At 46.6% G+C, this 23,722-nt stretch overlaps 3 protein-coding genes across 21 annotated transcripts in view; 1 reads left to right on the top strand and 2 right to left on the bottom strand.

Annotated features, from left to right (window-relative positions):
• Positions 1-12,576, bottom strand: part of DENND2B (DENN domain containing 2B) — a 150,661-nt gene extending 138,085 nt beyond the window's left edge. For 7 of the 14 annotated variants that reach the window (XM_040701334.2, XM_046941988.1, XM_046941980.1 and 4 more), the window contains exon 1: positions 11,583-11,668. The gene's annotated coding sequence lies outside the window, so the exon portion shown is untranslated. Of the gene's footprint in view, positions 1-6,817; positions 6,964-8,194; positions 8,249-11,582; positions 11,669-12,523 lie in introns of those variants that run through there. The other 7 variants (XM_046941985.1, XM_046941986.1, XM_015286487.4 and 4 more) reach the window with 3 other exon arrangements.
• Positions 12,577-12,638: 62 nt separating this feature from the next.
• On the top strand, positions 12,639-15,049 carry AKIP1 (A-kinase interacting protein 1). 4 transcript variants are annotated; one of them, XM_015286493.4, is made up of 5 exons: positions 12,639-12,770; positions 12,855-12,932; positions 13,183-13,234; positions 13,695-13,745; positions 14,602-15,049. In XM_015286493.4, the coding sequence occupies exons 1-5, from the start codon at positions 12,672-12,674 to the stop codon at positions 14,724-14,726; spliced, it is 405 nt and encodes a 134-aa protein (XP_015141979.2). In that variant the 5' UTR covers positions 12,639-12,671; the 3' UTR covers positions 14,727-15,049. The 4 variants fall into 4 exon arrangements, with proteins under 4 accessions (XP_015141979.2, XP_015141977.2, XP_420987.4 ...); XM_015286491.4 differs by having other exon boundaries at positions 12,657-12,770; positions 13,150-13,234; XM_420987.8 differs by having other exon boundaries at positions 12,657-12,770; positions 13,121-13,234.
• On the bottom strand, positions 14,478-22,508 carry C11orf16 (C11orf16 homolog). 3 transcript variants are annotated; one of them, XM_046941993.1, is made up of 9 exons: positions 22,430-22,508; positions 21,066-21,258; positions 20,253-20,412; positions 19,290-19,518; positions 18,294-18,394; positions 17,932-18,210; positions 17,685-17,747; positions 17,284-17,471; positions 14,478-16,647 (listed from the first exon to the last, which is right to left on the bottom strand). In XM_046941993.1, exons 2-8 carry the CDS (start codon positions 21,230-21,232, stop codon positions 17,325-17,327), a joined length of 1,146 nt encoding a protein of 381 aa, XP_046797949.1. In that variant the 5' UTR covers positions 21,233-21,258; positions 22,430-22,508; the 3' UTR covers positions 14,478-16,647; positions 17,284-17,324. The 3 variants fall into 3 exon arrangements, with proteins under 3 accessions (XP_046797949.1, XP_025006650.2, XP_015141967.2); XM_025150882.3 differs by lacking the exon at positions 17,685-17,747 and having other exon boundaries at positions 17,279-17,471; positions 17,932-18,581; XM_015286481.4 differs by lacking the exon at positions 17,685-17,747 and having other exon boundaries at positions 17,932-18,581.
• Between the last annotated feature and the right edge of the window lie 1,214 nt (positions 22,509-23,722).

Here is a 23,722-nt window from a genome sequence, read left to right as displayed (position 1 = left end):
AAGGGAGTGAAAAAGAAAGAATATCATTTGAAAGGTTCTTCCAGAGAAACTTATCTAAAATCTAATTTAACCTGAAAACTTGAGAGCACAGTAAATGTGCACATGAGACCAATGCACCATTTCCTGTTAGGTAGCTGCCAAACAGATTTGTTACACATTTACTATAGAAGTGAAATAAGGTATTCACACAGCATGATTAACTATAAACGTACTCTTTTCTTTAAATTAAAGCGTAACCTGATAGAAGCTACAATTACTAGGCAATAAGAAATGTGATGAGAAAAAGTCAGAACTTCTGCTGCATCACAAAAATAATATAACAGTGCCCTTGTGTAGTGTTGCTTTAATAGGCCTATAAAGCCCATGTGCTTTGAGCTCTAACAACAGTGCCAAGCTGGCAGCCAGTGAATTGGCAGGTGACTTGGAGGGTCCAGAAACTCTGAGGGAGTAGTCGTCAATACTCTTTGCTGGGTCATATGTTGTTGCTATTCCTTTCCTTTAAGGTTTCACCTCATATCTGGCAGAGCCACATGGTTGCAGCTCCTCCCAGTGTCAACACCTTTTCTTTGCTTGGCTAGAAGTGTCGGCGCAGACCAAACACTGCCATCCTAAGTTCAGAGCTCCCTGAGTCACGTGCAGTCCTCAGGCTCAATCTTCTGCTGACTGCAGCTTTACAGTAGAACTGCCATCAGCCTTTGGAGTGCTATTTCAGGCCATCACACCTTTTTCAGGTTAGGAAAGAAATCATAGAATCATGGAATCGCTAAGGTTGGAAAAGACCCACAGGATCATCCAGTCCAACCATTTGCCCTTCACCAATGGTTCTCGCTAAACCATGTCTCTCAACACAACATCCAAACGCTCTTTGAACACCACCAGGGTCAGTGACTCCATCACCTCTCTGGGCAGCCCATTCCAGTGCCTGACCACCCTTTCAGAGAAGTAGTATTTCCTAACATCCAGCCTGAATCTTCCCTGGCGCAGCTTGAAGCCATTCCCTCTAGTCCTATCACTAGTCACCCGAGAGAATAGGCCGATCCCCAGCACACTACAACCTCCCTTCAGGTAGTTATAGAGAGCAATAAGGTCTCCCCTGAGCCTCCTCTTCTCTAGACTGAACAATCCCAGCTCCTTCAGCCGCTCCTCATAAGGCCTGTGCTCCAGACCCCTCACCAGCTTTGTTGCCCTCCTCTGGACATGCTCCAGGGCCTTGATGTCTGTCTTACATCGAGGGGCCCAAAACTGGAATGCAACAGACTGAAAGGGTACATCACAGAGAAAGTAGCTTTCTATGAGCATTTAGGAACTTTTGCTCCTTTCACGTGCAGATCTCAGGAATATGTGGAGTGACATCAGTTACCTCTACAAAATCCCAGACATCCTGAGGTTACAGGTAATTGACTCACTAAGTCTCCCAGTGAGCCAGTAACAAAGCAGGTCATAGAATACAAGAGTCACAACCTAGTATCTCCTTACCAGGGTTGATATCTTTCTACAGACATTGTACTTGATAGTAGGTGCACCTGGAAAAGAAGTCATAGAATCAAGATTCTCTTCTGAGGAAGGATGGGTGGTTATTCCCAGAGTAGATAAAAATTGAAGAGAGAAGAATATAACAATACTGACATTACAGAATAAAGATGTTCTTTTCTGAATGAGTACGAGAACAAAAGGAAAGCAGACATTTAGGAGTGAAATTGGTAAGAAAGAGGTATTTTTCTGTTTTAGTAGACATACACAGGCACGTATAAATGGGTAAGTAACTTTAACACAAGGAAAACACTGAAACAATAAGTTGCTGAGCTTTGCTTGCAGTACTTGATCATATCTCCTAATGTGAAGATCCTGAGCTCTCTTTAAGAAAAACATGGATGTTTTATTGTTAATCAATTAGGCCCAATCCACACTGAGAACTTCTGTATCTGGTTCAAGCTGACCTTAATGGAAAATGAACATATAACTCTCATAAGAGACTTAGAAAATATCAGCAGGGTTGTACAAAAAGCCCAAACATTTCTTCATCCGTTTGAAACCAGCCCAGTTAAGGCTTTGCAGAGAGACGAGAATTCATAACTAACAATAGGAGAGAGTGAAGATGGAATCTTTATCTCCCAGCGCCCTGGTCAGAATGAATTACAGAGATACCCTAAACACCTGCATGTTAACTTGTGCATTAAAGTTAACTTTTGTTTACACCAATACAAAGGAGTTTACACCTAGTTTAGTACAGAAAATGCTGCTTGGACACGTTATTATCTTTTGAATGATAATAAAGGTACATAGGAGGTAAACCTGGGCTGCATGCTGACATCTACAACTGCATCTTTACTTCTTGGCCTAACTTTATAAATGGAGGTGGGAGTAGTAGGTACAAAACAACTGCTGATTTTTGACCAAAGAGAATGGCTATGATTAAGCCCCAAAATATCAAATATAAAAAGATACAGAAGAACTCACACGTTCAAGAAAAAAAGACTATTAATATATTTCTATATATAATTTAGCCCATTATTATATATCTGAGATTTAGTAGCTAAGAAACAATATTAAGAGTGTAAACTGTTCTGTTAATCTTATCACCTAACCATACAAATCTTGAAATTAAGTCACATTACTTTCTGGCTGAAAACAAGTATTCGGGTATTTCCAAGCACTGAAGGGCAGCAGCAGTATTGCCAGCTAAAAGGCACTATTCTGGGTAGGTACTTTCAGTTCATGATGAAAGAAAATAATTCCCCTCACAGTATATTTCTGATTTTCCTTAAACTGAAATCAAAAATAAAAGGTTGTATCTGTTTCCAGGATTACTTTCCTGAACTTTCTCATCTGCATTTGCACTTTCCTCTCCTACCAGTTAAGTAGAATCTTCTATTCATTAACACTGTGAGGTGCTTTAAGATTTACAAGTAAAGATGCTACATTACATCTTTAAAAGATGCATGCGTTGCATAAATGGAATGTGCCACCTCATCATCTTTTTGCCATTTTAAATTGTGCCTGAACTCAGCTTCTGATTGTCATTTTGCTGTTGTTTGTAAGTCACTTGTCATACTCCAAAAACCACTGATCTCCATTTGCTTCTGAAGTCCCTGTAACACCAATTAAAATGCACGTGCAAAATCCTAGAGATGAAGATAACGTATCCTCATTAGGGCCGAGCGTTGGATGTCTGCATCCAGATTGTAGAAGTTGTGGAGGTGAGTCCCTTTCTTGCGTATTAAAAAATATATATCCTGTGTATGTCAACGAGTCTTGGATAAAAAAAAGTGTCATACTGACATTTAGTGTCATGCTAAGCTTCTATAAAAACATTTCCTTCAAAACAACTGACACATTCTTGCCTTTTACTTTTCAGCTAACTAAGAGGAAGGGGGTTGGGGGGAAAGGCCTGGTCTCAGAAACAATCTGAAAAGCCACAGCCAAAAATAAGGTGCCAGGCAATTAAGGGTTGAGTAGATAGTGCCTACATGCTGGGATAACTCACCTAGTCCACATCACACTGCTTTGTGCGGTCTCCACCCCAGCTAACCTTGTGACTACATGTTTATCTGGGCTGGACAAAAAGATGTGGTTGCCAACCTGTCCTGCTGCACAGCATAAGGGAAAGGGAAAAGGAAGTTTTGATCCAAGACAAAGCATTAAACTATCCAGGACTGGATTCCTGCTGTTTTATTCATTATCTGTAGGCTCGTTAATGTGTATGCCCCTTGAAATTCATCATATATTTTAATTTCTCGCATGAATATGTCACTGCATTTAATTATTGTATTTATGCAGCATACTTCAGAGCTCAGATCCACTTTTAGGGGGCAGAAACCTCTATCATCTCTCAAAATTTAAGAACAGGCCAGATGCTTTTTTCCATCACATCTCAGTCTACCCACAGTAGTTCTGGGTAGACACTTGCATGCCAAAAATTACAGTCTGCTTTATCTTATACACCGTGCATTATTAAACTTTCTGCTAAAAAATAATAATAATGACAAGGGATTGAAATATTGATCTTCCAAAAAAAAAAAAGTCAAAAGAGTCTTTTTAACCCATGGCAGCAAGTAAATTCTTCCCTCTATCTTAGATGCTATGCTTTGATGCTAGGTACCATCCTCTTCACTATTTCTGTTGGCAGATATACCACAATATACAGCGATCCACCTAACTGAAAAGATGAGACAGTCATTTCCCCTCAACCATATATCCTGTCTCCGTGCCAGGGAACAATCTACTCTCATGGAAATGGATGGATGAAAAACAAATGGTTTTCTTCTCATAACTTTTTACCCTCCACTGTTGCTCTCTCTCTCTCTGAAAAGTTATTGGCACTGTTTCATTTGGGAAGTATCATCTTAACTCCGCATTCATCAACTTCTCTTTTAGTTTCTTCAACTCAAAGATAACTGCCTGAGTGGGAGAGAACTCAATAGCAAACAAAGACAGAACTAAAGCTGAATCTTGGTCACATCTCATGTGATGCTGGCATTAGAGTGCAAAGCACAGTGACATCTCTCTTGGCGTTCTTGTAAATACAAACCCGAACATCAGAACCAGTCAGGAAGAGGAATATGTCACCAACTGAGGGCTTGCAGCTCAAATAGCTGATGTCAGGGAATCATTGATGATGAACGAGACATCCCAATGCTCATAGCAAACTGAAGAATCTTCCTGTTACCATTTATCCTCTTTGTAGGTCCCAACGAACCCCAAACAAAAAGTTAAAATGTGATCCATAAAATCTAGATCACACAACCATACGCAGCCTACATGCAGTGGCAGCACAACTAGAGAGTGTGACACACACAGCTCATTAAAGCCTGGCTGCTAGGTTTAGAGTGCTTTGAGAGGGAGGATCAAGGACTTAAAGGAAAAATAAGAAACACATTAAGAAAACCAAGAGAGAAAGAAATGACAAATGCTTTCCTGGGAGTTGGCAGGCAAGCCTCCCTGAAGCACAAGGCTTTAAATGAAGCTTTAGTTGTGTGCAAAATGGCCACAAGTTTATGAAAAGAAGGGCAGTCCAATGAAGAATAGCGCCCAGCTCACTGTGGCACTGGATAAGATAGCTCTGTCACCTGGCAATGATATCTCCCTTTGCTTCCCAGGCCTGGGGATGTCTCCAGGGAGAAAGAGCAATTATTCTACTGGCTGCTTTGCTACTATAGCAGCAAAAGCCTCAAAGGTTCCTGCTTCCAAGTTGTTGTCAAACAAGACCAGCTAAGGGCAGCTATGGCAGCCCAGGTGTAGCCATAGACTTCCTATTCAAGCAGGGAACTGTGCCATGCGAGGTCTTAACTTCTATGTGTCCTGGGGATAGAGGAAGAGAAGTTGGAGTGGCTCTCTCAGCAGAGCAACAAGAAAAGCTATCCAGACCTTGCAAGTGAAGCAGAAAGACAGTTTCCAAAGAAGTAGGCCAGACTATTATGAACAACAAACAAACAGCAAAGAGCTACTAAGCAGGCAAAAAACTCACAGCAGAGAAATGCTGTCTCAACAGGGCAGGCAGCAAAAGGCTGAAGCAGTAGCATGCCTTGTACTTGTCCCAAGTATTAAATGAGTGGCTCCTTACATGCACAGCAACAAACAAAAGAATCCTCTGGTTTCATGCAACAGGGAACAGGCACCCGCGCAGTGTGTGTGCACTCAACCAGCGCTCAGTGTCCCTTATTTCCTAAGCAACGGGGTACAGAGTAATGGCTCTCTTCAGCCACCCATGCTAAGCCAGAGCAACCATCTTGTTAGTGCCTTTTGATCTGGTCTAACTGGGAATTAAGCATGAAACCAGAGATGAGAGCACAGCAAATTAGAGAAGTGCTCATTTATGGAATCACTCCCTGCATGATTTTTTTTAAACATTACAATTAAGTCGTTCAGGATTTTTACTCTGGCAATAGATACATCCATCAAATAGCAACAGAAGAACATACAGTCAAACCTAATGGTGCATGAATTGTATCCACAAAGTACTGAACAATTTATAAATCGTTATGTAATACTTGCAGTCAGCCTGTGGAGTGTTTCAGACTCGTCTTAGGCCTCTTTTCTTTCTGATCCCCTTCTTTCCTTTCCTGCTGTGACCTCACTCCTTTCCCAAGCCAGCCATTTCTAACACAGTCTGGGCGAAATGGGGGGATTTTCTGCTCAAAGACTAAGGTTAATCATTTGGCGGGGATACAGCAGGCAGCAGAACACGAGCAGTGGTGTGGAACTGCTCCCCAGTTTGCAGAGTAACAGTGGAACTGCTCACAGCCTGCCACCACACAGGTGATTCTGGCAAGCTTTTACACTCCGCTGATCTGCCATACCTTCAAAACAACATTCCCAGTTAACGAAGCTCATTTAAACAACACTGGCTAAGGGGAGCTTGTAAGCCTGGAGAGGATTAAGAGGTGAGGCATACTGGAAACTCCGACCATTGAGATCTTGTAGCACAAGTGAGAGAAGCACTTTCCTACTCACTGAGTCAATAATCTCCACTTTTCATTAGCACACTGTGCCCACTCAGAGTGCAACATGACATGGGGCCGGATATATTTCCCCTTCCAGTGACCTTGAGTGATAACAGTTTCCACCAGGACAAAGTATCAGCATCATTCAAACCTCATTTGTTTCATTCTGTCCTGCAAAAACTGTCTGTACTCCCTCCAAGCAGTAACATTGCTGAAAGCAAAAATGTCAAAGAGGCAGATCTATCTCCTGACTTGAAGGAGATCTCAGAACAACAAGAAGAGTCCATGTCTGAAACATCTGCTCCCCACTGAAGAAAGGCTGTGAGATCTGCCAGAGAGCTCTCCTAAAGCACTTTAGTCTCTGCACCAGTACTTACAGCAGGCCAAGCAGGGACCTTGGCATCATGCTGCTGGGTTAGCATCTGTTCCCTGCAATCCAGACTGGATGTTCCATGAAGACAAATAATCCCCTTTTTTTAAGGGGGAGGAGCGGAATGTAAAGCATTAACTTAGTGTGATGACCCTGTCAAAACAATTAAATGAATAACAGTGTTAGAACTTTATACAGTGAGCGTTTTTAATGACATCGGAGTTAGGAAATAATGCTAAATGTTGCAGCTCAAAGACCTAGTTTCCTGTGTTGGCACCAGCACTAACTCTAAACGTTCATACATCAAGCACTTCCACAGCTTCATTTTAAAGAGAAATTAGGAGGCTGATATACCTAAGTCAAAGCTACATCCTGTTCCTATGCATGTGAACACAGGGTACGCTTCTGACAAAAACTCCCTGTGCTTTCAGTGTGTCTTTAGGGACTTTTCCATTTGCACAAACTCCCTGAAATCTCAGCTGCACTGCTGTGGATGACAGGTTTTCAGCAGAAGGATACAGCTCAAACAAACACGTCTTCAAAGGTAGTGTTAAAATGAACATCTCCTCTTATCCTCTTCTCCTCAACCCCTAACAAATACATCTCCAAGGTTAGAAGCATACAGCAATACGTATTAAAAAAAAAACACTGATGGTATGAATTAGCATCCATTTACCTAAACAGTTCTAATGACCCATGCACACACTCCGGGTAGAGGATTGCTCTAAACATGTTCACTGTGGATTAAACTTATGCAACCTCCATCAAAACCAGGTTGGCTAAGGATATAAAGTTATGGACCTCAACTGATGAGCAGGAACTCTTACCGTAACCCAGTGCAACTGAGTCACATCTACAGTCTCAGGCTTTCCACTACAGAGCTATCATTTCAAATGTCAAACCCAAGTTGAAAGGCATTCCCAAGCAATAGGATGAGTTGGCCATGAAGCATTGCCCATTTGATCCCTAACTCTCAGGTGTGTGGTAAGGTGGATCATTCAGTTGCTAATGCAGAACAAAACTTAAAGACTTGGTGATTACCAAGTTTCTACTGAAGCCACAGCTGTTCATATGCATAGCCTATCACAGGATCACAGATATGTGGGTTGGAAGGGACCTCAAGGATCATGAGTCTCCAACCCCCCCCGCCACAAGCAGGGCCACCAAAGCCTACATGAATGAAAAGAGGGCTTAAGTCCAGTTCTCCACAAGCAAACATCCTCATTTCACATCAAGCCTCCGACTCTTTTTGTGCCCACCCAAGGAGTAAGGACCAGGAAAATGGTAACCATGGAGGGAGGAGGGTCTCCACCATGGCTCCACTCCATTGGTCAGAGTTCTGGAGCAGCACAGCAGACAAGGATTTCCAAAGACTGTGCCATACCTTCTGTGCAGGCAGAACAGCTCTTCCATGACATTTTGAACTTGATGAATCTCACTAGGAAAAAAAAAGAAAAGAAAAAAGAGGAAAAACAAAGAAGAAAAAGAAAGAAAGGAAGGCGCAGGAAAGGATTTTGCAGTCGGATCAAGAGTGACAAACACTAACACTCAGCTGAGGTATACACCTGAAAAACATATCCAAAACTCTTCCTAAGAGATGAAATCTCAGGTCTTGCAGGGTGTGACTCCCCAAAGCCTGACGAAGCCACTTATAACCTCACCAAAGTTCAGTGTGACCGTCAGTGTTTACAAGCATAAAGACTAGGCCAAATCAAGAATGCAAATATTTGGATTCGGTTCCCCAAACTCTTCTCCATCTGCACTGCCAACTAAATCTCAACTGTGGGCTGAAAAATCTGGAAAGCAGCAGTTGCTCACGGAGGGCAAAGTAACACACATGGCATTCAACGTTAAAGGAGGAGGAAACAAGCAAACAAATAAATAATTTGCAATCTGGATTGAACCTACGTTAAACAAGAAATCAGTGAAGTCGTCACTGCAACCTGACTTGACTCAGCTATCATTTGGCACATGTTGAAAGTCTGAACAGTCCAGATTTTGGTCCACTACCCTGGGAGAGACCAGGTTACACTTCACCCTGCCTAGGTTGCTCAAAATACACCATACATGACACAAAGGATCTAGCACACATAGAAACTTTGACATAAACCACACTCTCTTAAACCGTGAAAAGCAAGGGCTTCTGTTTTCCAGGCAGAGGAGCTGAGGAAAATCTGCAATGGACCCAAAGTAATTTATTTGGCAACCACGGTGCTATACTCAGAATTGACTGAGGATCCCAAATTGACTCAAATTCTCAAGCATACATACTTTTTTCTAACCCCAGCTCACTTAGCTGTAGATGAAGATGGTAGCCAGGGATGCATTCAAGAGAGTTGTTAACACACAGTAGGCTCAGCTGCCAGTTCCCAGACCTTCTCAGAAAGCGAGAAGCCTTTCATTCCCACACCTCCACCGTAGACATTGGTTGAAAGAATAAGAAAGCTAAACATCTCCCCAAGACCAAGACATATTTTATACGTGTACAAAGTAAGAACCCAAGCCTCCTCACTCCCACTACTGTAAACTAACAAGAAGTCCGTCCTCCCTGTTTATCTAAGTGGGAAAAGTACAAATCTGGTTCTTCAGCTCTACTGAGCTGTGGGAAACTCGGTTTTGCTCACCAGCTGAAAGCAGGCTCTTCAGCACTCTTAGCAGTGACCTCTTCACAGGGGGTGAGTACCATTCCTTTAACTGCCCCTACACTAAAAATAGTTCTGCTTCCTAAACATGAATGTTTAGCAGTTCCAGGCATTCTGAAATCCTGCATACCACTTTTTTTTTTCCTCTTTTTAAACTGGCAACATTTATTTAACCAGCAATTAAAAAAAGGAGGCCCAGCCGCCCCAGTGATTCTTCCCAGAGGGTCTTAGATGTTTATGAAACACAATGAAAACAATAAAGTGGATAAAATCATGCTATTCCATCAAGTCCTTGGCAAGACTTCCCAACCAAGAATAAATTGGCATGGTACGTTACAGTCAACAGATTACACAATGGTTCGCAGGGTCACAAATAATAAGGGGTCACATGCTCCTTTTAAGTGCTACAGTATATGTTAAAAGTCAGTTGACTACAGGGAAATCATGAGGGTCAGTCCTGAGCTCCTTGGAGCAAGTCCTGGCAGCTACAGCACAAAAATGCAGGCTAAGAAAAGGTCAGGAGGTGCCTCTTCACAGCACTAGGAAACGCAGTGACTATGCCGAGCAAGCTGGCTATGGAAGTTTAACACCCTAAACCAAGCCAGGCTGGATTCCCCCTATTTCTGCATACAAGAAGTAAATGTGCAAGGTTGACAGCGTCTGTTCCCCAGTGACGCCCAGCACCACCCACCCCACTACACGCACCCAAGGAGCTCTGCTCACACCCCTCCATTCTCCAAGAGGAACCAGTCCCATCTCAAGAGGAGAATGGCAGTTCCCACCAGTCTGCTCACTCTTAAGAGTACACAGACTGCAAACAGTTTTAAAAGAAGCTTGATTATACTCTACAGTAATTTGCTGAAAGTAATTGTAATCGCTTCAATGTGTTGCTTCTCCTTTAAATAACCCATCTTGAAGCAAGAAGGAAACGAATGGCCAAAGGTATGAATCTTATCCTCGTCCTTCAGACTGGCAACAGATTTGTATTATGCCACCTGTACAAACTGCACGTGAAAATGAATGTTGTATTTTGACATTTCTGAAGCACACATGATTTGCTCAAACCTGGACTTCAACGTAAGATACTTCTACTCCATTATCCTTCCACTGTATGGATTTTTTTTCCATCTACTGAGTATATATTAATCACGAATAAACAGAACGCCATCGATTCTTGAAGGCAAGTCAGTCTCACTTCAATTCACCCCGCTCTGACTCTGCATTACCAGCACTGAGACTACAGCTAACACTTTTGTCCTTTGTTTGCCACAAGTTTTGATCATTCTAGGTGGCCCTTACTGGAATACTCTTTATCTGGCTGAAGTTAAAGACTGTTTACACAGAACGAACTGAAAAAAAAAAAATCTATTACCCAAAGTCGGTGCGACAGTAAAACAAGGGGGATAACAAACATCGCTATGGACCTATTCCATGCTATTACGGTATGCATCCGGCTTCATCTGGCTCCCTGTTAAGATTCGAAATACATCTGAGCGATAAAAATGAAGTAAACATAAGAGGCTCTCTCATATGCAGCCACCACTCTTTGATTGCAGTGACCCCTCGCTCTTTGGTACAGCAAATGTTTGGTAGCAAGCCAAGCGCACTACATCTCATTTTCCCACCAAGTGAACTGCTGAAGCAGCTCCCTTAGCTCATCAGCTGCATCTGCCTTGGGATCCTAAAGTCTTCCGACGGAGTCCAGGTGGCTCTCCGACTCTTTTCAGTGAGCGTGCAGACATTACAGCCGGCCGGACAGCCGACGCGAGCGGGCGCTGGGGGAGAAGTACCGGGCTCCCCTTCTCTACGCACACCCGAGCCCCAAACCCGGCGGGCTGCTTCGCCGGCCCGCTCCGTCAGCTCGATCCCACCACGGTGCTCTGCCGGGCTCCGCCACCCACGGGAAGAGGAACCGGCCCCGGGGCACGGCGGTGCCGAGCTGAGGCCGCCCCGGGAGCCCCCGCCGCCCCGCCAGCCCGCCGCGTATCCCGGCCCGCCCCGCAACGGGAGGCGGGCGGCCGTCGGCACGCCGAGCCCGGCGCCGGGCGGCGGCTTCTCCCCCTGCCCCGCTGCCCTGCCCGCCTCTCCCGGGGACCCGTCCGAGCCGGCGGCGCGGCTCCCGGCTCTTACCGAGGCGCGCAGGGGAGAGCTGCCGACGCCTGCAAACCCCGTCCCGCAGCACGGGAGGCTGTAGCTTTTTCGGAGGAGCCGAGGAGAGGGAAAGGAGGGGAGGGGGCAGGGAGGAAGGGAAGGAGGAGGGAAGGGATTGAGATCGAGGGAGAGAGAAGTATGCGAAGGCAGGAAGTGGGGACGGCCACGGCCAGTGCGGGAGATTAATGGGAAGCAGCCGGCCGGCCGCCAACAAAGAGCCCCGGCGCGGGGCTGCGGCTGCGAGTCGGGTCCAAAGCGGGCGGGAGGGAGCGGAGCGGAGCAGCGCTGCGGGGACACGGGCGGGCAGGGGGAGGAGGGGAGAGCCGGGAGCCCGCGGGACAGCCTCGTCCCGAGGAGCAGCGCCGGTTGTGTCTTTAAGAACGCTGACAGCGCCCGGGGCCGCTCCGGGGAAGGACGGGGGAAGGAAAGCGCCCGCCGGGCCCGCGCAGCCCCACGTGCTTCCAACGCGAGCCCCGCACGGCGGGCTCCGTGCGCAGGACGTGGTGTGTGTATGTGAGTGTGTATGTATGTATGTATGTATACACGTGTTCCGTAGCTGGAAAGAAGCATCCCAGCTGTACGCACTGCTTCAGCGCTAAGCACGGGCTTGCTCTCCCTCCTCTGGCTGAGATGGCACCAGGCTTACCAGGCGTGGCTCACCGGCCTTACCAGCCTTCCTGCCTGAGGACGCCCAGCCGCACGCCGAGCCCGGCGCTCCCCTCACACACAAAGGCGGCGCCGCCCTGAAGAGCTCTGACCCATCATCCCCACCACAGCGAGGAAACCCGCTGCAAGCGCCCCGCGTTTCACAAACCGCCGTTCTGTTTCAAGAGAGCGGAGCACGAGGGAGCTCGTCCGGCTCCTCGCGTGAAGGCGCGGCTCCGAGCACGAACCGCCCGGCTGCGAGCGGACGCGTTTACCTCAGCCGGCCGCTGCGTTTGAACCTCCCGCTCCGGCCTCTTCTCCGCCGAGCGGGGCGGGGCGCCCCCTGGCGGCGTTAGGGCGGGACGACGGGCAGCGGCGCATGCGCACACTGTGACGGCGCGCGGCGGCGGCGGCGGCGGCGGGATGGACGGGGCGCGCGCGGGGCGCACGGCGGGGTTGGCGCGCGCCGTGCTGGAGCGGGCGCGGCGGCGGCGGGAGCGGGAGCGCGCGGCCTCGGCCCCGGTCAGTGCTGCGGGCGGGGCGGGGCGGGGCGCGCGCACAGCGCCCTCAGTCACCGCGCTTCGTTAAGCGTGCGCTTAATGGCAGGAGGAAGACTCGGAGCGGCTCAGCGCTGCGTTCGCCTCCGTCATGAGTTTTATGGCCCAAGCCACGAGGGAGTGCGAGGTAAAAGCGCCCCGCGTGCAGCGCCGCGGCTCGGCCGGTGGCACCGCGGTAACCCCGATGGCGGCCGGAGGCGGCTGCGGTGCGCCCCGTGTGGCAGTAGGTGGCGGCAGCGCGGTGTGCCGGGGCGGCGCCGCGAGTTGCCGGGGGCGCGATTGTGATCGCCTCCTGTGTAACGCTTTGCCGCCCAGAGCTACTACAGCCTCGTGCCGGCCTGCAGGCGCAGAGAGCACGAAGTGAAACACATCTGCAGGTACCACGGCCGGCAAGCAGGAGGAGAAGAGCCCGAGCCCTCCTTAGACCGGGTAAGGAGGGTTTGGTGTCCTCTGAAAGGTTATTCCTTCCGTCGCCGTGGGGCAACGGCGGTGCCTTCGACACCAGGTTGTGCCACGCGGTTGTGTGGAGGCAGCACAGGCAGGGGGGAACTTGGGCCGATCTGAGCCTCTGGTTGGGCAGGGCCGGGTCGTGGCTGGTGGTTTCAGCCCTGTTGCAGAGGGGAAACTCCAACGGACTCATAGAATCATAGCATAGAGTCATAGAATGGCCTGGGTTGAAAAGGACCACAATGAGCATCGAGTTCCAACCCCCTGCTACGTGCAGGGATACCAACCAGCAGACCGGGCTGCCCAGAGCCACATCCAGCCTGGCCTCGAATGCCTCCAGGGATGGGGCATCCACAGCCTCCTTGGGCAACCTGTTCCCACTCATGGACTGAATGTACCCTCGTGTGGTTATAATCAGAAAACGGTATCTTTTCCTTTCCAGAAGAGTGCAGCCTCTGCAGCACCCAGCCAAGCTGGAACTTGCCAGCACCGTGTAAGTTTACAGAATAATTTGTTTTCAAATGTATAACCTTTCTTCATCAGTTTACAACCAGATGCGGAGATGCTGTGACGGCACAGAGCAATGGACGGTGCGTTCACCGTCCCGCAGTACAGATGGGCAGTAGAACAGGCAGAGACTGGCACAGTTAATGACAAAGCAGACTGTGGCCATCCAGCACACAACTAGTCAAGAGTCTCCTTCATATTTTGGACTGATACAGTCAAAGCATTGTGAATGATCTGTAGACAGCCATGGTTTGCACCAGCAGCAATAATCCAGCAGTCTTCTGCTCTCACCTCTCTTGTGCTCCTGCCACACTCCCCATGCTGAACAAAGCACGCAGAAGCTGCCTGGCCAGTTATGCTTGGCCCTGACACAGTCCCCTCTGAAGACTGCTGTTCCTCCAGGAGGAGAAAACTTCACTGATTATTAAAGCCAAAACACCTCACCAAATCCAGTGCAGGAACTTGTAAGCCACAAAAGATGAGAACCATGGAAACTGTGCCATAGTATGAATGATGAGATGAACTTGGTGTATGGGTGACTTGCTTTGTTACATTCAGAACAGTTTCAGGTGACAGCTTTCAGTTTTGTAAGTAGAGATTACAGCCCGTTAATTATTTCCCTGGATTAAATCATTAAATACTTTGACACTTGTGAATAGAACCACTTTAGAGTTCTGTCTCTATATCGCCCATGTATTCTGACACAAAATGCACAACATTTAGATAGCAGTTTAAGTGACTTCTTTTTTTTAATTCAAAGTCCAAGTTTTTGTTTTTGTGGGAAATTTAACATGACTAAATAATAAAGGAATCTCTTTATTCCCCCTTCCCTGTCCCTAAAGACCAAGAAAGCTTCCAAAGACATCTACATCGAAGTCTCTCCTGGCATTTATTCTATCACAGCAACCTCGGAGGACATGGAGAAACAAACCCACGTGGTGGATGTCAGTGCTGGACAAAGCATTGATTTAACTTTCGTGCTATGACGTTTACCATTTGCTGGCAATCATGGGAATAAAATACTAGGATTTTTTAAAGCAGATAATTAACTACGTGTAACTATTTCTCATTAGCATCTTAACACAATCCTCCTCCTTTGGGAGTCCATTTTTGTGGCCTGTATATTTATTTGCTAACTTAATGCAATTGTATGCAACCCACTTTGTACACTGATTTTATAAACTTTGTACATTGTCTCTCTTAATTCCAATCACGTGACTATGTAATTGCAGGTTATTAAACTCGAAACAATTAAAGATACAATCAGTGGAATAAATACATTGTTTAGTCTTTGTGATGCCAATGTCTTCTATATTACCCTCAGGCAGAAAGTCCACGTCATGTTCTTATCCACAGAGAACAAGATTCCAGTGGTGTGAATGCAGACACATACACCAGCTCTGGCACAGAACATACAGGTCTAAAGCAGCTGACCATCCGTCTCAAGTATGTTTCCCTTAACTATATTTTTATAATTCTGCTAAAGAAACAGAATGCCAAGAGATGATCTTTCCCCTCTATTCTGCCCTGGTGAGGCCACAGCTGGAGTGCTGTGTACCATTCTGGACTCCCCAGTTCAAGACAGACAGGGATCTCCTAGAGAGAGTCCAGTGGAGGGCCACAAAGATGGTGAGGGGCCTGGAGTGTCTCCCGTGTGAGGAACAGCTGAGGGACCTGGGGCTGTTCAGTCTGGAGAAGACTGAAAGAGGATCCTGGCAATGCTTATAAGCATCTGCAGTGCAGGAGTCAAGAGGATGAGGCCTGGCTCTTTTCAGTGGTGCCCAGAACAAGGGGCAATGGGCACGAACTGGAACACAGGAAGGAAGGAGGAAAAACTGCTTTACTGTGAGGGTGACAGAGCACTGGAACAGACCGCACAGAGGTTGTGGAGTCTTCTTCTATGGAGATACTCAGAACCCCCATGAACACCTACCTGTGTGACCTGCTGTAGGGAACCTGCTGTATCAGGGGAGTGCTGGACTCAGTGATGTCCAGGGGTCCCTTCCAACCCCAATGATTCTATGACATTCACAATCTAGCTACAACTCAGCAAGGTGCTTGAATATATGCTGGGCACTCAGCACAGGCACATAAGCTATTGACAAGCTTCAAATCCTGTCTCTGCAAGGCTCTAAACTAGGCTAAGAATTGCCTAGCTGCCTTTTTCAGCAGAAGGCAGTTAGTTAGTGACACGCATATAGTCTGTAATCCTTTTGTAGCTGATGGCATTAAGGTTTCAGTTAATGTTGAGGAGAATATAAAATTCAATGGCTTGAACGTTTGGGGGCTGTCAGGTTGTATCATTTCTCTATTTCTTTTGGTTTCCCACAGAGAAATTGCTGTGCCGAATTCGGTAGATAAATTGGAGGCTTATTAGATCCTTGCTTTGCATCTGCTCAGGCTTTCAGCACTAATACTAGTTTACCTGATCTCTCCAGAACTGCAAAGAGTTCACGTCCAAATAAGTTGATTTAACAGCAGCCTAACCCTACAGTAAAGAATGAGGATGCTGAAATGTTATCAGGTTGGAAATCACGTCTCGAGTCATTAAAATGGTGCAGTTATCCACAAAGCTCTTCTATGAAGTGCCTAAATCAGAACTTTATTTGCTTAATAAAGGTAACATTGCTAATAGTACAAGCAGTTTACCTGAAATTTCAGCTCTTGAGCTTCATCAGCTGTGCAGGTACTGAATTCTGATGGATCATGTCTCTCCCTGCTTTGGAAGGAGATCTTTGCTGTTTTTTCCCTCTCTGTTCTCTGCTGATATGGTCTGTACTGCCAAGTTTGTCCTCTCCAAAGCAAGTTGCTTTATGTTTATTGTCTGGCTCTGTTTTCTTTCTTGCACTTCTATATCTTTGTTTTCCTGATGCTACAGATCCTTCCTCCTGCAAGACACAATACAAACCCATTGGCAGACCATGAAAGCTCTGTGTTACCACACGTATCCACTGCTATGATTCACACTGCTGGGTTTGAGCTTGAATGAAGCTCCTCTGGTTTCTTTCTAGTTTTACCAAAAGGCAAAGCATGTCAGCAGTGTATAGACACGACACTTGGCTAACACAGAGCACACCTATCTGGAGTTGCATATTGGCATAAAAATCTTACATAAGCTGTCTTTTCTTGGGTTTTATTTACACTGAAGGTCAGAGATGACCATTTTCAGAGGCACTCATGCAGGTCCCTGCTTCTGCAGGACTCCTTTGGGTCAATGTCAGTGGACAAGTGGCTGGTTTCTGGGTGCACAGTCTTTGCTGACTGCTCACACTGTTACTGGCATAGCCTTTTACATTCCAACAAGGAGCTTCAGGCCCTCCTCACTTTTATTTTAGTTTATATATATATATTTTTAATTAATGAAGAAGTTTCCTCCATATCATAAAATTGGTGGAAGACCATAGCAGGCAATTACCACAGGAATGCCAATTTCCAAGCTATTAACACGAATACTTGCTCCATTCAAACAGACCAGACCGTGTCAGTATGAACAGTAAATACAGTATGAGTACGAGTTACCTTACCACTGATGACAGCTTGAAATCCCGGTATTTCACCATTTCATTCATTGTGAATTGCCCTCCGGGAGGCTGCTCTGTGGTTTCAAACACTGCAGTCTGATCAGGTGGTGCAACACGGGACATGTCCACAACAGAGATGGCTTTGGATTCCAGCTTGCCCTTTGTACATACGCTGCTGCGTCTGCCAGTTCCTTAGGGGACAGAAATTGTATCTTAGCCTTAAGCATAGGGAAGCCAAAACTGAAACAGAAATGTTCACTTAAGAGAGAAAAAATATACTTTAAACATTTTAAGGAATTCTTTCAGGTGATTGATTCTGCTTAGACTAGCTAAGAAGGTTAATAAGGATGTTGGCATCATTAAATGCACAGAAAATGATGAGGAAGAAGCTCAGCAAGGGGTACCTGCCTCCACATGAGATTCATCACTCCGGTAGTTTTCCGCTGGATGAGTTGCCAGAAGAAGAGCTAACATGCAAGACGAGGGGGCAGAAATGTTGGGGAGGAAGAAATAGTGCATTGGCAGCTGACAGGCAAATGTATGGTATTATATCAACTACAGGTTAAGTGAGAGCCCATATGAAGGGGGGCACAGAACATGCTGGCTATTTCCCTCTGGCTGCTCCTTCCTTTTTAGGGTGTTGAACGGTACCTGAATTACTGGCACGAGACTTGCAGTGGTTCCTTCTGGAGTATTTCCACTTGGTCCTGCAGATTCCTCCAGCCTGGGCTTCTCAGGACAACTGGGGTCTGTGTCAACAGTACTGTCCACTGCAGTACTCTGAGTGGGGAACACCTCTGAATCAGAAGAAAGGGAACGTGCTGCCACAGCTGCTAACACCCCTTGTTTTGGACCTTCCAGTTCTAGAAGGCGTGGAGAGGATTTGCTGCTGAGCTCTGCCTCTTCAGCTCCTCTCTGAAAGACCTGAGACTTGGGTGGAAGAGGCCAAAAGACATCAGAATGGCCACGGCAGCAGCAGAAGCAGCGGACACAGGCTGATGAACAGCACATACCACCACCACAACAGTGGAGAAATGGCCAGCAGGGTGAGCAGAGCAAGCTGTGCTTAGCATGGCTATGTGCAACGCAAACAGGAACCCAGGCAGCTTTAGGACTGCAGGAAAAAATGCACGAGTTAGTGTCAAGACTTTCTCTGTGCTTTAACCTGCTGGACAAAGGCATGTGGATCATCTCCACAATCCTCCCACACAGGCTAGGATGGATCCACAGCGCTACACCTCGTGGCAGCTTCACTTTCTTGTCATTCCAGAACTGAACCGTAATTTCTTCATCTTCTGAGGCTGTTGAGAGGAAAGGCATGCAGCTGTGAGCAGTCATTCTGCCTAGGGAGCACATACAGCTCATGCTCTGCAGCCTGGGGCACATTTTCTAGTCCTGTCAGCCGCAGCATCAAAGATCACCTCTCACTGTGACACCCGGCAGCATCTTCCCAGTTTTCCATCAGATGAACAAGCCAACGTTGGCTGAGTTTTGTCACTGCTGCCAAAGCAAGCAGTAACACCCAGGGGACACGCTACCCTATTTGAGCAGTCAGCAGAGCCTGTCAGACACAGGAAAATGAATGAGCTGCTGAAATGCCATGCTTGGGTGATAAGGTCACCCCCAGGATGCATCCTTCAGTGTGAGCATGAGCACTCTAGCACAGATGGATGCTTCCTGAGAGCTGCCACGTTTGGATCTCTCAGGAAAAGGCCATTGTCCTTCACGCAACAGACACGGCCCCGCCTGAGCATACAGGAAACAGCAGATCTGTGGATATAGAAGGTGACGTTTTTGTGGGTCACAGCTTCCTTAGGGTCAGACAGGCAAAGTTACACGCTGATATCCATCTAAGGTCATATCAGCTACATCAGCTCCTGGAAGCCTTAAGTAATGCTACACTGAGTTCGCTGACAGCTCTCTGGCAATAGCTCAACAAGAGTTCATCCCAAGAGTCTCACTTGTGTTCCTGAGCAAGGCAAGCAAGACAGGGGCAGCATCCTTCTTACCTCGTAAGGGGTCCCTCGTCTCAATGCCTGTGAGGACAGTTCCAGGGCCATACCTCACCAGATCTGGTTCCCAAGGTGCCAATACTTTGTCTCCCGGCAGCAAGGAATGCTTCATGCCATTGGCATACTCCAGGATGTCATCCTTGGCTGCTTTCTGCACACAGACCGAATGCCTTCCATGCAAATCAAGTGGTCTGGTAAACTCTACCAGGAACATTCCCCTTTCATTCTGTTACCAGGAAAAAAAAAAAACAGTACCTCTGAAAAACACATTGTTATGCATCAAGTCATGTAACCACCAGGTATAGCCCCACTGGATTTCACAAGGCACGCTGCATGCACCAGGCACACCAAAGCTGTTCTTCAGGCATGCCCAAGTCCTTCCTCGTTACATACAACATGAACTCACTGCTGGGGAGCTGCTGGAAAGTTTTATTTTCTTGTAAGATAAGGCCTTTCAATCAACACTGAAACAAGACACTTCCCCGTTCTTGAGAAAGAATAGACTCTTTTTCCCCCTTCAGTTTGAAGTGCTAACAAACTGATGAATTAAAGCTTTCACTAACATTTCTGAAGACACTGTGCCATTGCTCTGCAGCTGACTCAAGCTGGCAGTGTGTACATAACACACCACCAAACACTTTTCCTGCGCTGGTGGCTATGTGTCTATACACAACAGTGGCCAGCACGCTGTTCACAACAGCTCTGATGCCATCCAGGCCTGGCACGATGCCCAGTACCAGCAGAGATGAGGCCCTGCTTTGCACGCAGAACTCAGGTGGTGCACAAGGACTACTGCAGACTGCATCCACCACACTCAGCCTTTGCCAATGGGCAGAGGGGTGTCCTGCAGCCACACTGACTTCACCCACCTCACCTGAGTTGCAGGTGAACAGATCTGACTGACAAAGCGCACCCCGTGACACCTACCCATATGACTACAACACAGAGACTGTTGCTCACCTCCATCTCCTCTTTTACTGTACCACGGTAATAAAATCCATCATGCTCCCCTCTCACCAGAACAGGGACATTTTTGGCTAAGATCGCTGATCTCTGCGACGTGCTCAGCCTCTGCCATGCTGGGCCAAGGGAGGGGAGGCAGCACCCAAACCGTTGGCACCTTGAATACAAGAATATTGGTCAGCAGTGAGAGAAATCAGGTTCTGTAGGTCAGGCAAAAGTATATATGCATTTATCTCTTCTAAGATGTAAGAACGAGGTTACTGCAGCTCATTACGTAGAACGCCCAGTTTTTACCCAGTTCTCTTTGGTTTGGGATTAAGAGGAAGAAAGCTGGGAATATGCTGGAGACCTCGGCCAGTATCGCTTGCACTAACACCTCTGCTGTCTACGTGGCAAGCTAACACAACCCTTAAGATCAGGCAAGAGAAAAAGATGCTCCAGCACAAAGCACAGCTTAGAGGCACTCAAGCACTGTAGCTGATGGTTTAAGCTCAAAATAATTCCCTGTCACATAGCTTTAGAACCGTTTCAGAGATGATCATTGCTCATGCAAAATGCTTTTATTTATCCAAGTAACACGAAGGACTTCTTTTTTGATAGCAAGTTTACCCCAGGCTTTGCTTTCCATAATCTCCAGGGTAGCAAATCATTTTAGTTAACACAATCCAAGAACTGCCAGCACGAGGACAAGGAAAGCACAAATGACATTCAAGTTGCTTATGTATTAACCTGACACATCCCAGCCTGTTTTATCCTATTAGATATCATGCAAAAGAACAAATCACAGACCCAACAAGAACTTAGTTTTACCGCAGGGGAGCAAGGGGCTTGGTGATCCAGGCAGGATGCACGGCGAAGGAGCTCCTGCAGCAGGGGTGGATAGCAGGGATGGCACTGGAGCAGGGGAACTTGTCCAGAGCCGGCATCATGCTGCAGTACCTGTGGTCCATGGGCAGGAATCCTTCTGCATGAGCCATTCTTGCAAAGGCAGCTACCTGCAAGACTACAACACGAGCTGTCAGTAGTTGAAAAGAGACAACTCCAAGCCAAGCAAATGTTTTCCAGGTTACCCTCAAGATCTCAGTAACTGTTACTAATTACTCTCATGAAATAAAAACACTGAATTCAAAGTATCCAGTCTGGTGTTTGGTCATGTGAACCCGTATCACTGACCTCAGTTTGTGGTTGGTGACCCTTCCCACAGCAAATGAGCTGGAAACGGATGATCTTTGAGGTCCCTTCCAACTCAAGCCATTCTGTGATTCTATAAGTCTCTATCTAGTAAAGGGACATAAACATCCAGGAAAACACACTTGCTGTGGAAATCCTAAGGAAAGCAATGTTCTTAACTAGCTCCAGCTTTTGTTCCCCTTCATAACACGCAGCTCTTCTCTTACACCTACACTCTGCTTTACAGCTTCCTTATACACAGAGCCAGCCCAACCCTCCCCATCCTACAAGCTAAAGCAGAAACTGCAGCTGAAGTTCACCTGGTTGAGCAGACGGCCTCTGACTGTAGTGCTGGAATGCAGTTGCCTATGATATATTGAGGGGAAATATTTTGATCTCCCAGCTGCCATGTCATGTTTTGCAACAGTAGTATTATGGCTTGCCACGAGAAGAATGAGATGCTGCGATCTGATGAGTGCTAACTACTCAGGGGCTGTCACATTAAGATTCATGAGGTGATGCTCTCTCTGATAATCCAGCATATATATTTTGTTTAGAAATATTCACCATGCTGAGGGTAAAATTTGTGATAGAGAGTCAGAAGTATATAAACCAAGTGCCTAATTTATCTCTATTTTGTCTCATAAAAGATACGACCAGTGATCCTACCAGTTTCTACAACGTCACTTCAAACGTACACAAAGCCAAGTAAATTAACTGCTGAAAAACGTGGCTTACAAAGAGCAAATCAAGACATTAAACTCACACTTACTACACAAGCTCCCCTATTACAAACTGAACCAAGCTGGAATCCGTATTTTCTAAAGGAATGTAAATTCCCACACCATGTGAAAGCCCGCTGTAAAGCTGCTCAGAGCTGTCCTGCTATAGGCCAGGTATCACATAGATGTACAAAGCAGGGCTCTGACAAAGGCAGCTGTGGAGCACTGTGAGATTTCCTGAATAGTTCCACACATTTGGACCCAGAAGCATTTCAAACTTACCAGCTACTGATAACACTAAGTCTTGACCGTATGTATTTAGTCTCGAGGCAGAAACCTTCCTCCTTTTGCTCTGCTGGATGCAGGAAGCATTTGTTGCCAGCACTTTCTAGTTGCTAAGGAGGTCAGCAGCATGGCTACCACTGGGAACTGACCCAGCTGCAGACATGACCCTTTGCCTGCCACGTACCAGCCCAATTGCTGCTAAATGCAGCTCTAGCGATCCAGCTATTGCACTGAGAGACCATGGGGGCAAAGAAAGGATTACAAAAGGGCAAAACATCCTCCAGCCCTTCGCACAGTAACATACGGCAAAAGAAAAGGATCATCATTCTGCAGTTCAGTTCTGCAAAGCTGCAGTTCAGATTCACAACCATAAAGCACCACCACTAATATACTGGTTGGAAATGAGGAGAGCCAAAGCAGGGACGAACTGAGATCACATCCCTTTACAAACTTCTCCTTTCCATACTAAAGGGGAGGAATTAGTGAATTCTCTCCCTTTCCATTGAAGCATGTATAAAAACAAAACCATAGAATCATGGAATGGCCTGGGTTGAAAAGGACCACAATGATCATCCAGTTTCAACCCCCCTGCTGTGTGCAGGGTCGCCAACCAGCAGACCAGGCTGCCCAGAGCCACATCCAGCCTGGCCTTGAATGCCTCCAGAGATGGGGCATCCACAGCCTCCTTGGGCAACCTGCTCCAAAATCTCAGAGTATCATGCAGAAATCTTCCTGCTAATCTCCACTGTGATCCCCGTTCTTCATTTCCTCTTAACAAACGTTAACACCTCGATACGCGATACGTCTGTGCCGTGCGGGCAGGGAAATACTTAATTGCATTTAGTAGGCATTTGTCAATTCACTGCTATTAAAACATGAGAACAGAGGGATGGATGACTGTAATTAAGGACAGCCAGCTCTTACAAAGTCTGAAATTGTTTTCTCTACATTTTGCTGTAACCAGAGACGAACTGCTCTCACGTTGCCAGCCGAATCGCTGTTAAATGCCAACCCTGACACACAGCAAACGTTAAGAACATTTTGCTAATCACAAGATAAAACTCTCTTCACCATCCTTGCATCAGTCCGTTCTACACTGATTAGCTGAAACCATCAATAACACAGAGAAACAGACTAAGGGGAAGTGGAGCCCAGAAGAATTTCTTTGGCAGGACTCAATTATTCCCAGGCCAGAACCTTGCCAACCCTCTTCATTTTGTGCCACCAGTCCTAATTTTTTTAAGTGCACAGAGAGATGAAGAAGAATTTCAATAGAAATTAGGTTGGATC

This window comes from Gallus gallus, chromosome 5 (genome assembly GCF_016699485.2).
Source record: "Gallus gallus isolate bGalGal1 chromosome 5, bGalGal1.mat.broiler.GRCg7b, whole genome shotgun sequence".
Lineage (NCBI taxonomy): Eukaryota > Metazoa > Chordata > Aves > Galliformes > Phasianidae > Gallus > Gallus gallus.
Note: the sequence above shows the minus strand (reverse complement) of the source record. Positions and strands in the feature narration are given on the sequence as shown.

What these genes read in the sequence shown, in the direction of transcription:
- C11orf16 (XM_025150882.3), bottom strand. Translation starts at nt 21,232, where the DNA reads ATGGCTCATGCAGAAGGATTCCTGCCCATGGACCACAGGTACTGCAGC. An exon ending in AAGCCCCTTGCTCCCCTGCG is followed by an intron (nt 20,413 to 21,065) that starts GTAAAACTAAGT and finishes CTTGTATTCAAG; the next exon opens with GTGCCAACGGTTTGGGTGCT. An exon ending in GACGAGGGACCCCTTACGAG is followed by an intron (nt 18,582 to 19,289) that starts GTAAGAAGGATG and finishes TCCTCTCAACAG; the next exon opens with CCTCAGAAGATGAAGAAATT.
- AKIP1 (XM_420987.8), top strand. Translation starts at nt 12,672, where the DNA reads ATGGACGGGGCGCGCGCGGGGCGCACGGCGGGGTTGGCGCGCGCCGTG. An exon ending in AGCGCGCGGCCTCGGCCCCG is followed by an intron (nt 12,771 to 12,854) that starts GTCAGTGCTGCG and finishes GCTTAATGGCAG; the next exon opens with GAGGAAGACTCGGAGCGGCT. An exon ending in CCGAGCCCTCCTTAGACCGG is followed by an intron (nt 13,235 to 13,694) that starts GTAAGGAGGGTT and finishes TTTCCTTTCCAG; the next exon opens with AAGAGTGCAGCCTCTGCAGC.